The sequence below is a fragment of the Peromyscus californicus genome, unplaced genomic scaffold (genome assembly GCF_007827085.1).
Source record: "Peromyscus californicus insignis strain IS unplaced genomic scaffold, ASM782708v3 Scaffold_20__1_contigs__length_68692818, whole genome shotgun sequence".
Classification (NCBI taxonomy): domain Eukaryota; kingdom Metazoa; phylum Chordata; class Mammalia; order Rodentia; family Cricetidae; genus Peromyscus; species Peromyscus californicus.
The window spans coordinates 31,630,474-31,642,595 of record NW_026294503.1 but is presented as its reverse complement, the minus strand read 5'-3'; the positions used below and the strand labels follow the sequence as shown (position 1 = coordinate 31,642,595).

Sequence of the window (12,122 nt, the reverse complement as noted above, 5' to 3'; positions counted from 1 at the left end):
AAAAAAAAATTATGTTATATTTCATATCAATAGCAAAATTTCAGTTGTGAAATACCAACAAAATAATTTTATGGTTGAGGGTCACCACAACATGAGGAACTGTATTAAAGGGTCACAGCATTAAGAAGGTTGAGAACCGCTGGTTTAGCCTTTTCTGTATGAGAGATGTGTCCTCTAAGTTATCAACAAACCAAGTTGTTATTGTATGGCTGTTTATCTACTAGTGATTTTTCCTTGCATTATTGACTTGGGGGAGGGACTCAGATATTCTGCCTGGGTTTGGGAATGGCCATGTTGTCATGAAGTACTATCTTTCATAATCACAGTGTCCATTCAACCAACAAGCTACGTGAATTAAGGCCCCAAATGGCAACTTTGGCCTTTTGAGACTAGGCCACATGACAATGAATGTTCTGATCCTACTGAAAATTCACAGAGCACCTCAGGTGGCCCAGCATCTCAGTTTACCAAATTTTATAACATTCTAAAGCAGACCATTCTCTGAGGGGCTAGTTTGACATCCTTTCTGTGTTGAAAACAGTATGAAACATGTGAAAAATTGTTAGGAAATCTGCCGTGTGCACTATCACACTAGCTGAGCAGATTTGAGACTAGGGTATGAGCCGAGGGCCCCCAAACTGGCATTTAGCTGGCTGTGCCAATTTTAAGATTGGACTATAAGTCAGGCAGGCTTCAGTTTAAAATTAGGTTCTACAACTTACAAGCAATGTGGGGTTGGGGGGCCACTCACATGTCTGAACCATACTTGATTTATCCCTTAATGAACTTAGTTCTGCCCACAGGCCAGGCCACACGTCACCTAATTCCAAGAGCTTGGTTCATGCAGAAAGACTGCAACACTCTTGTTACAGTGACAGTGTTGTGAAAATGAAGTGAGACAATGTACCTGATGCTCTCACCAGCACCAGGAACACTGTGCTGTTGGGCTAATGGTTGTGCTGTGAAAGGTACATTGCTCTCTTGCACTTGCTGCATGGTTTCCTCCTCTGGCACACTTGACATGTTGTGGCTGTGGCAACCAAATGCATAGGTTCTGTGCTTAACTGTACTGAGTTGGTCATCTTTGGCATATTATCTCTTCTTGAAGTGTCACCTTGAACAGGTCCAGGTTTATAAGAAGAGTGATCCTGTTGTGTCTGTCATTGAGACGCACCCTAGCTCTGTCTTTGGTCAACTTTAAACTGAATGATATGGCCTGCACAAACTACACTTCCCAGAATGCCTAGCCATCCAGTTTCCTGTTTGTTCATTCAATGGAAGACACTGCAGAATGGAGAAGCCAAGATGTTTCTCTACATTTCTGCATTTCCAGATATAGGTGTCTCTTCTGAGGTTTCAGCCTCTATAAGAACTCCACACTACAACTCAGTATGTCTCTTCCCTTCTGTGCTCATCATATACTTGCCCCTGGCTCTCCAGGCTGGTAAATTCACTGTCTAGGAAACATAGGAATGCCTCTTCTTGCCTTTGTTACTTTCTTCTCTTCTAACCTGTTTGGGACCAACTTCAAGTGTGAATTTACTTTATTAAAGCACCTAGTTATTTCCACCTTCCTGATAGGGTCCTGACTCAAATTGGCCTTTTTAACTATTGGAATGATAATGTTTCCTAGCATAGGCTGAACTACCTAGGCTAAAATCCACGCCACTGGGACTGAAGAGATTCATTGGGTAAGAGCGGTTATTCTTTCAGAAGTCCGGGGTTCAATTCCAACATGCCTGGCTCAACCACTTGAGACACCAGATATGTCACAATAAGCCAGAGAAAGCCTGGGCTGAAACCTCTCCTAATAATATGCCCATGGCCTCTCCACTGCAAAATTCTGAAGCAACATTTAGTGCCTCAGATAAGGAGCTGATTATCACTTTGCATTGCATTTGCTGCATAGCTAACAGTAGAGTTCTTCCACTCTGTCTTTCACAAGTACAAAAAACATCCTCATTTATTGAATGTTTACACATTGGTATAGTTCAGGAACTTCACACCTATTATTTCATTTAATCTTATATTATTACCTTTTACTTACATACTAAGAAACTAAGGCTTAGAGGATTAAGAATTCAACCTAACTTCACACATCCTAATGAACTGTAGAAATCTAAGATTAAAAATAAATCTCATTGGCTCCAAAGTCTGAGCTGTTTCCTAACAAGTATTCTTCTCTACTCTTTCTTCTATACTATATAAAGATAGAGGGTTCCTTGGTGTCAATAATGGGCCCTGTATTTGTGTAATCGCTCTTTTTGATCATGGCTGTCTTCTCATGGTCATTACAGAAGACTGACTACCCCCAACTCTGCTTGAACATCTAGGTATTGTCTGGAATACTATTCTTGGTTTCTGAAAAATGCGACGCTGATCTGTCAGAGGGTGAAGAAAGTGTCTCACTCTCGCAGTAAGTACCCAGCTTGCTGATGTGATAGCTCAGCAGTGAGTACATTTGATGGGAGGTTCTGTGACTCTGATAGGGTGTGTCACTTTAGCCAGGTCCAGAAGACTGCTGTAGCTCATGGAGTCATCATTGAGAGAAGACAGCCTAGTGTTCAGTCAGTGTTACAAGGAGTTTAGAAAGCTGTGGAGTCAACTGACACATTATAGTCTCTGTGTGAACCCAAGCAAGTCCCTTAGCCTCTGAGTTCTCATGCAAGCTAAAAAGACAAGCAAAAATAAAACAGAAGACAACCCCACACAAACACTGAAATTCTCAACCAAAGCATATGCAAATAATTTAACTCAGAGAGAACAAGAAGTCCTAGAGGTGGACCCATGTCTCCCCATCCTTGTCCTGAGGCCTTCAAATTCTAATTATGCATAGAAATACTCAACATCACCTTTAGCTTCTCTCCAAATCTTACCAAAAAAAAGGAGGTGGGGCTAGACTGGTCTGTCCACTCCCTACACCAACACTGAGCCATTTCATTATTTCCTTGGCCTGGACTCTCTGGTCAAGTACCTCTGGCCTTTGGAAAACCATGGCATTATATTACTTCTTTGGAAAAAATCCTTTGATATGACCCAGGTGTTCATATGGCCCCATCTTGTAATGCGTTACCTTTAACAAACTAAGTCTAATTACCAAATCTTTCTTTATGGACCAATAAGCTCCACAGGATCAGTGCCAACACTTCTTAGAAACTTCTCTTGTTCCTTGAACCCTTCACCATCTCTCACTTCTCAGAGTCCATCTCTCAGTCGTTCCCTGTGCTTTGTTTACGATGTTTCAATTGGAACCTCTCATAAAAATCTCTCACTCCCCTGCTTCCATGTGTGCCCTCCACTGATTTCTCTTCTTTTTCCTTCAATTCTTCTACCTCAATCATGAGTTCCCTTGTTTCCTAGGTGCAACCATCATCTCATTATCTTGTTTCATGTTTCTGCCACCACCTTCACTCTATACTTTAAAAGTCAGACAATGGGGTGAGGGTGCCAGAGTCAAGGACAGAAATCCTGTGTCTTGGTGTGTGGGCATAGAATAGGACAGCTTATCAGCACATCATCCAATATCTCATTTCTCTTCCCTACCCTGCTGCAACTTCTAAACACACAGCATGCTACGTTTACTGATCAACATGTTAGTGAGTTTAAGTGACTGTAATGCAACCTGGAGAGATGAGCTGGGGACAATTGGGTACTGGGAAAGCAGCATCTGGGCAGAAAGTGGAAAAAATAAACAAATAACCATGGCTGTCCCTTCCGTTCTGCTCCTGACTGGCAAGGGGTTCTCACAGAAGTCCCTTAGAATGGACCTGCCCTGCACTTGCCCTCCAGAAGTACCTGAACTGTGACTGGTGCTATTCGATTTTATGTCTCTGTTCAGTTCCAACCTCAGTGCCCCGTTTCCCTTCTTGCTCTTTCAGCCTTGAAGCAAAAATGCCTTGAGAGTGTCTGCAAGTCTGTGTGAGCACCTGACAGTGACCGCTGGCACCAAGCTTTCACCCTGGCTTTGTTCCAGCGTGGCTGTGTTTTCAGAATCCAGGCATGCCCCGCCGACGTCATCTGTAGAAGGAAGGGGGTCTCTTTGGAAGCACTGAGTTTTTCTCTCCTGTCGATCTGTGTCACGCATTGAAGGCAGAGGTTTCACAATCGGTGGAGTAGCACCAGACTTCTCTGCCTGCTTCAGAGCAATGGAAACCTATGATTTAGGTTCAAGAACCTACCATTATGCCTGCAGCAATCCTAATACCGGGAAGACTGGGGGAGAGGATTCATGTTAGTGTGCACACAGCAGTCCGGCATAGAGACCTGAACAAAATACTGGAGGTGACTCAAACTTGGGACTTTTGGATGACAACCTCAGGATAGATTGAAAAGGCCTGACTCTGTACTGCAGAGAGCTTTCGCTATGGTGTTGTGCAGTCAGCGAATACTTGGCTCTATACAACTAATCAGACGTGTCATGCTACAGCATCAACATTCTCTCCCGAGTCTCTAAGTAGGAGGTGATGGAAACCTTTCTTGGTAACATGGAGGTGTGGAGATCTTGACTTCCTGTCTTCATGCCCCACCGTGTTCAGGGGCTCTCTGGAAAACCCTTGGGCTCGGCCATTCAGTAGCAAGACTGCAGAGTTCAGAAAAACGGCTGTATTCACACTGTATACTATAGCAAGAATACAAGTAGGGGAGCTTTCAGGAGAGCTCAGGCTTGAGCTTCTTGCTCTTCTTGCTGTTTGGTTGCACATACAATCATGACACATCACTGCCCAGCAATGATATGAGATGATACATGTGGAGTGCTGTCAACATGGAAGCTCGTGTGCCTCAGGGTCTGATGGTTTAAGAATCGCACGCCTTTAATCTCAGCACTTGGGAAGCAAAGGCAGGTGGATCTCTGTGAGTTTGGGGACAGCCTGGTCTACAAAGGGAGTTCCAGGGCAGCCAGGACTAGACAGAGAAACCTTGTCTTCAAAAAAAAGAAATGGGTAACTGAAGGGCTATATTTGAATACTCGGTCTCCAGAAATTAAGTTGACACTGCCGTGCCCAAGGCCCTCACCCTGTCACATGTTTGCATAAACTACACACGTGACTCAGAGTTTATTGAGTAAACATGCTCCTTTCAAGTTATTCCAAGGCTTTAGGGGTAATTTCCTAGGAGCTGGGAGCCAGAACTTCTTTTGAATACCTGATGCCTGCTGAACCAGATTTTTCTGCACACCCAGATACTGAAGGGCCCCTTGATTGTATCAGGTCCCTTTTTCACTATCCCTGGTCTTCTTATTTCCCTGTGAATTCACAGCTCTGTACAAAACATAGCTAAGCACCTTTGCTTTCCCCAACAGTCCTATGTGGAACTCTTTTCTCCTCATTTACCAAGGACAGTTTTCCTTCTGGTGTACTTGAGCTTCCCACTCTACCTTCTCACCTTAGGACTCTGCCTAAAGCATTGTTTATTATCATAATCCAAACACAAAACAGTCCCTGATCCCAGAAAATAGTTGAATGTCCCTGATTCTGTGTATGAGCAGGAAGTTTCTCAGGGGATGTAGACCTTGAACTTGGGCAGAGAAGTGGCCTGGGTTCTCCCATCCAGATACACAGAAAGGTTCATTTTTCATCTGAACACTTGAGAGACCTTTCAAATTATTCAGCTGTCAAGTTCATCAGCACCTGTTATTGTGATTTAGGGGGAGGAGGATAAGGAATGACCTTTGAGTCTGCAAAGATGAGGTAAATGAAGGCAGTTTTCTAGGGGCAGAAACGATACCCACCTCAACAGGAGACAAGGAGATGTCCCTTTTATTATGCGTAAGCTAATTTGGCTGGAAAGTGTAAGAGGCATGTTAGAGGTACCATGTAACACCATGTTAGAGGTACCATGCTGACCTTAAAACCCAGTATGTAGGCCCCAACCCCTGCCTAACGGGAACAAAGATCTAATCCATCAAACACCTAGGCCATAATTTCAGGATCCAGGAAAGTCCCTAAATATATTAACCTTGCTTTTTGACTTCTGTAGGTTCACTTCTCACTAACTGTTTTTGCTAACAAAGTTATGATTTTTTGCAGAAAAGGCAAAGAATGATGAGGCTCAGGGCTGTTTGATTTGGGTAAGCTCCTCCTGCATTTGCCAGCTGGCAGGAAACACAGACTTCTTATTCTTTAAGAGTGTCTGTTTTCTGGTGGAATTACCTCACAACAAAAGGATGGCCAAAGTTCTCCGGAGGGAAACTTATCACCTAGGATGGGCTAGTGGCTAAATCCTACATACAAAACTATTTTCTTTTTTCTTTCTTACCTTTTTTGGGTTTGTTGTTGTTGTTGTTATTGTTCTTGCTTGTTTTTTTTGTTTTGTCAAGGCAGGGTTTCTCTATATGTCTCTGCTCTCTTGGAACTTGCTCTGTAGACCAGGCTGGCCTTGAACTCAGAGATCTGCCTGTCTCTGACTCCAGGGTGCTGGTTTAAAGGTGTGCACCACCACCCGGCTACAAAGCTGTTTTCATGAGGAGAGCCCTTGTGGACTACTCTGTTCATTGGGAATAATGACCAACCATGACTACACCTTGAAAAGCCTCAAATGTTGGGCACCTCTGAGGCCTTTGCAGAGATCTGATATAGTATGGAGGACAAGAGCCCAAAGGACCATTATGAGACCAGTTCTCTACAGTGCTACTTCCTATGTAACAGCAGCAATGGTAGAAAGGACAAAAGGTCCACATGCAAACTGCCTGCCCAGTGGTGGAGTTCTCTGGTCTCCCAGAGCCTAAGGAAGACTTAAGTATATCTTGACTTATGTGATGGTTTTGGAGAGTAGCAAGCCTCAGGAGATAACACAGAACTGGAATTCTAATTCATGGATATGTGGCTACCAGTGCTTAACTGATTAGGTAAAGGAGATGGGACATTTGTATGCCCCAGATGACCAAGTAAATTGCATGGTTGTCCAAGCAACTTTATAACTGTATTCTTCCTGGAAGCAAATGGGGGAGCTGTTCTATATGCTCCATGCCCCAAAGATAGGCTTGGTTGGCAAGAGAAAGAGTGGAGGAAAGATAAAAGAAAGGAGTGAGGAGAGAAAGAGAGGGAAAAGATAGAGGGGTGTGGAGAGAGAGAGAGAAGGAGAATGGAGAGGAAAAAGCATGTGTGTGCATCACAGTCCCAGGCTCTGTCTCTGTGTGCTTGGGCATGCATGTGTTTTCCTCTTTCTGCAAGTGCACATCTGGGCTTGTGTGAGTAGGGAATTCAGCTGCTTCCATAGTGAAATCTGCCATTAAACTCTTACTGAGAACAGCTCTGCCCTCTTCTGTCTGTGTCCCTGGGGAAACTTCACTTTTAATTTATTCTACCTGCTGGAAGGCATCAATGGCTGGTCAAGGTTGCAGTCTTTCATGGCTTGGCAGCTTTTCCCAAAAGCTTGGCAACCTGGAAACTCCCTCCCTCCCCAGTGAAACTTCCTGCCTCTACCTCCCCTTATCTGGAAAATGTCTCTGGGTCTGGAGGACTGACCTTATCTGAAAGCTGTCTCTAAGTTGGATGCCTGATTCATCTTTAACTTGACCCTTGGCACAGATTCCTGCTAGAAGACTTGTACTAGGGGCTCTGCTATAGGACCCTACTGCCATATACGAAGCCTTGTGATAGAAGCATGCCACTTAAGGCAAACTAGGGTTTGTCCCCAGGATCCCCAATCTTATATATTCCTTATACTCTGGAATAAAGTTGAGCTGATTCACTGAAGTCTGTCTCCCAGAGGGCTGTTTCCATCATACCCACAGCTGTCCTGAACCCTGTTCCCTGCTTCTGCTCCCTCCACCCTCATGGACCAATGCAGCCAATGATCCTGAGGAAGAAAGAGAGCTGCATCTACCAGCAGAAAAGAGAAATCTATGCCTCTAGAGAATATTTGGCAGTTTGGCAATGTCTGGTTATATTAGTTAGAGGATGTGGTGGGGATTGCTACAGGCATCCAGCGGGTACGTGGGAGATCTTTCAATGCCTGGACATTGTCCACATAAAAGAATGATTTGACCAAGAGTATCACTAATAGATGCTGAGATGCACTCTTTGTGTTAGATATTTTTACTCCCCTTATGAAAAATTACCTGATATAAAATCTCAAGGAGGAACAATTTGTTTTGGCTCATGGTTTCAGCAGATTTAGACTTTGCTTGGTCCCAGGTGACTGACACATTGGAAACACATGGCTGACGAGGTTTTTTGCTCAATTGCAGACTAGAAGCAGAGTTAAGAAAGAGAGACAGAGAAGCAGGGAGGGAAGGAGAATAAAAAATACACACACAGACACACACACACACACACACACACACACAGAGACAGAGATAGAGACAGAGACAGATAGATAGAGAGACAAAGACAGAAAGACAGAGAGACAGAGACTGACATAGAAGAGCCAGGAACAAGATCTGTCTCCCCAGTAATCTACTAATCTACTTCCTCCAGCTAGGTCCCACCTCTCAAAGTTTCCAAAATCTTTGAAAATAGTGCCACTAGTTGGGGACCAAATGCTCAACACACATGCGATGGTGGAGGGCAGTTCCTATTTAAACCATAACATCCTGTTAGACTATGATAGAAAATCCTCAAATCTCCTGCAAATGTCTAGAACTACCCTCCTGGACAGATTGCTAATGCCATAGCTATACTCTTGAGATGCCGAGAGCATGGGTTTGGCTGTATTGAGACATGTGGCCCCATTAATTTGGCAGCTTTAGAGATGGTGGCTCTTCTGTGTTTGTGAAAAAAAAAAAAGACTAAAGCAGTGTAGATCCAGCTTTCAGTGCACCAGAGTAGCCTAATGACAATTACAGGCAGAAAAATCCAGCATACAAGGACAGCTCTTTCTGTGGAGAAGCCCTTTAATGAATTCTGCTGGGAAAGCTCCACTGACCCCTCATGTAATCGTCTGACTGGTTCTGTTCCTTCAAGACGCAAAGTTGGAATGGGAAACTCAGAGGGTTCATGGCCAGGCTGAGAGGGTTCATGGCTAGGCTGACTTGATCTGTGCCTAAAAGAATGGCACATGTGAGCGGGGACCAATACCTCTAAAACACTTGCTTCTCAGCTCTCTCCCCCTAAGATTACACCAACAGCCTGGTGTAGTGACTGTAGGGGCAAGGACAAAGTCCGGGCAACCACAGATGCCACACTACTAGGAAGGAAAACACTGTACAAAGTGTCGTGAAGAGAAGAGAAGGTTCTGAAGAGCTTCTAAACCAGTAGGATGACCTCCATGTAGCAGACATGGAAAGCCAAGATGGAGCTCAATAGGGCTGGCAGTAGGACCTAGGGTGCTTAAATTTAAAGCCTCACTTGACTGTACCCCACAGCTTGGACAGAAAACCATAAAGGAAAAAGAAATCAAATTCCCATGTCTAAGCAGGGACTTTTAAATAGTGACCCAAGTTATCCTCTGTAGCAGTGTCTAGGCAAGACAAAGCCTGCCTTTTTCCTAACAAGGGAGCCTGTGACTTTCAACATCTTTCATCCTCTAGAGTTGTTCCCTTGTGACCCTTATACATAATCAGAGAGCCTCTGAGACACTGCGGTGGGGTGGGGTGTGTGGAACAGGGCAGCCATTGTTCTTTAATTAGAGCTCGGGTCTCCTCACGGGGCTCAAGATGGGACTGCTTAATATAGAGCCTTTACCTGTGCCAAGATATAGCATTATGATACCTCCTCCCTCTGATGCCACTCACCTGCCAGAGTGCATGAAAAGCTCTTAGTGTGAGTAGGGGAATGTGCTCACATGACCAGGGGTCTTTGCCTGGGCTATAAAAGACTGTTCCCATTTGTGCAAAGCCAAGCATCATTGGGTCATTCAACAGCCTTTGAGTGAAGGAAGTTTCACGGTAGGTACCTACTTCTTGTGATGGTTTGGGGTAGAGAAAAGAGGGAGAAGAAGGGATGGGGAAGATGAGGAGGCAAGGTCAGGGTGATGGGAGAAATAGTTGGAGGAAAGACAGGAAGAATGAGTGGAAGAAGGAAGAGAAGGAAAGAGGAAAGAAAAGAGAAAGATGGAGGGATAAGTGGATGGATGAAAAGGAGGAATAAAAGGAGGGAGGAAGAGAGTGGGAAGGGAAGAAGGGTCAGGTATTTAGTTAGCACTGTATGAGTCCTGGAGGTTACTCCTGGATGTTACTGGACTCCAAAGGCACTCTGAGTCCTTGTAGGAGGAGATTCAGTGTCGAGTGGGCAGCACTTGCTAAAATGCACTTGGAACTCTCCTGTCCAACCTCCCTACCACACACACCACTCCAGCAAGAGTCTCACAAGCCTGTGGGTCAACAGCTGTGCCTAGGGCACCTCATGTGGGTGGGTGGTCCTGAGCACAGAGTTCCAGTCTTGTGGTTCATGACAAGACTCTCTTGGGTCAACTTCATGAGTCCCAGATGAATCGGTGCTCAGGAAAATGAGCTCCATTTATCCAACCACAGAGCCTGATTGCTCCAGCCCAGCCAGCAGGCTGTGGTTCCAAGATACAGTCTAGTGTCCCTGGGATTAGTTGTCAGGAGGTGGCCTGGTAAGCAGTATTCTACCAGGGGGATGCCTACAAAGGGCAGCCTCAGGGTGCAGGACAGCCATTATGACTGAATTGTAATACTCATGAAGCTGCTTGTTTATTTGGATCATGTGGCTGACCAGGCAGCTGAGGGTAATATCCACAAAGACTTTGGTTAGATTAGTTAATGGCTTGAAGCATAGGCACTGGCAGCCATGTTACTTCCCCTGTGACTCCTTTTTTGTTGTTGTTGTTTTGTTTTTTGTTTTTCGAGACAGGGTTTCTCTGTGTAGCTTTGTGCCTTACCTGGATCTCGCTCTGTAGACCAGGCTGGCCTTGAACTCACAGAGATCCACCTGCCTCTGCCTCCCGAGTGCTGGGATTAAAGGCAAGCACCACCACTGCCCGGCTCCCTGTGCCTCTTTTAAAAGTAATTTGTTAAGACTTAACTGAGCCTTGGTCTTTGTTGGGAAAGGCAGACGTGATTTTTTTTTTTTTTTTTTTGTCCCAGGGTTTTGTTTCTGGACAGCACATGGAGCATGCTCAGTGGGGCACCTGACACAAAGAATAATCCAATAAATGCAAGGAACAAGATCCTCAAATTTATAACCTAGTTAAAATTTTATACTAGGATAACATTTTATATATATACATATATATATATTCACCATCTTATCCATTTTTAGTGAACAGTGGGGTGGAGAAAATTTTTGGTTTTGTATCATCCTCTCCACTGTCCACTTCCAGAATATTTCCCTCTTCCCCAGCTTCAACTCTGTACAAAGCAACAACCCTCAACTCTCCTCTCTGAAAACTTATTTCTTAAAATAGACTAGTGGTGGGGTCATGTCTATTGTGGCTTTCTCATTTGTATTCCCATAAACACATCCTAGGTACTAGAACCCAGTGGTTCTCGACTTTCCTAGTGCTGCAAGCCTTTAATACAGTTCCTCATGTTATGGTGACCCCCAACCACAAAATTATTTATTTTAATTTATTTTATTTTTTGGGTTTTCGAGACAGGGTTTTTCTGTGTAGCTTTGCACCTTTCCTGAAACTCAATCTGTAGCCCAGGCTGGCCTCGAACTCACAGAGATCTGCCTGCCTCTGCCTCCCGAGTGCGGGGATTAAAGGCGTGTGCCACCACCGCCCGGCTCCACAAAATTATTTTTTTCGTTGCTACTTCATAACAGTAATTTTGCTACTGTTATGACTCATAATGTAAACATCTGTGTGTTCCAATAGTCTTCAGTGACCACTGTGAAAGAGTCTTTCGACCCCGAAGGGGTTGAAACCCACAGGTTAAGATCTGCTGTCCTAGGAGGTAGAAGTCAAGTGGCCCTTAGCCTGTGCTTACTGAGCTGATGGACAGCTGGGGGAGTGCACTCTTGAGACATGAGTCAAAGGTGGTTGCTCTAACTAGACCCCTCCCTCACTTTATTTCCCAAAGAGGGGCTTCTCCACAAACAAGGAAGAGGAATCAGCATGAGCCTTCAGCTGCAGTTCAGCCAACTGCTGCAACTGAAATCCCTGGTGCCATGGGGCTGCTTCTGTACTTCAGTTATCATGATCTGGAGGTAGAGGGTTAACTCACGTGGGCCCTGCAAGAGCTACCAGACAGGTTCTACCACTGTGCTGGCTGGGAG

At 44.6% G+C, this 12,122-nt stretch overlaps 1 protein-coding gene across 1 annotated transcript in view; it reads left to right on the top strand.

The window, feature by feature from the left end:
- The window catches only part of Hhla1 (HERV-H LTR-associating 1), a 36,769-nt gene extending 32,697 nt beyond the window's left edge, over window positions 1–4,072 (top strand). Inside the window, exons 16-17 of the mRNA XM_052747421.1 lie at window positions 2,334–2,416; window positions 3,879–4,072. Of these exons, the coding sequence (XP_052603381.1) occupies window positions 2,334–2,416; window positions 3,879–3,922 (127 nt within the window). The 3' untranslated portion in view covers window positions 3,923–4,072. The remainder of the gene's footprint in view (window positions 1–2,333; window positions 2,417–3,878) is intronic.
- The last annotated feature ends 8,050 nt before the right edge of the window (window positions 4,073–12,122 follow it).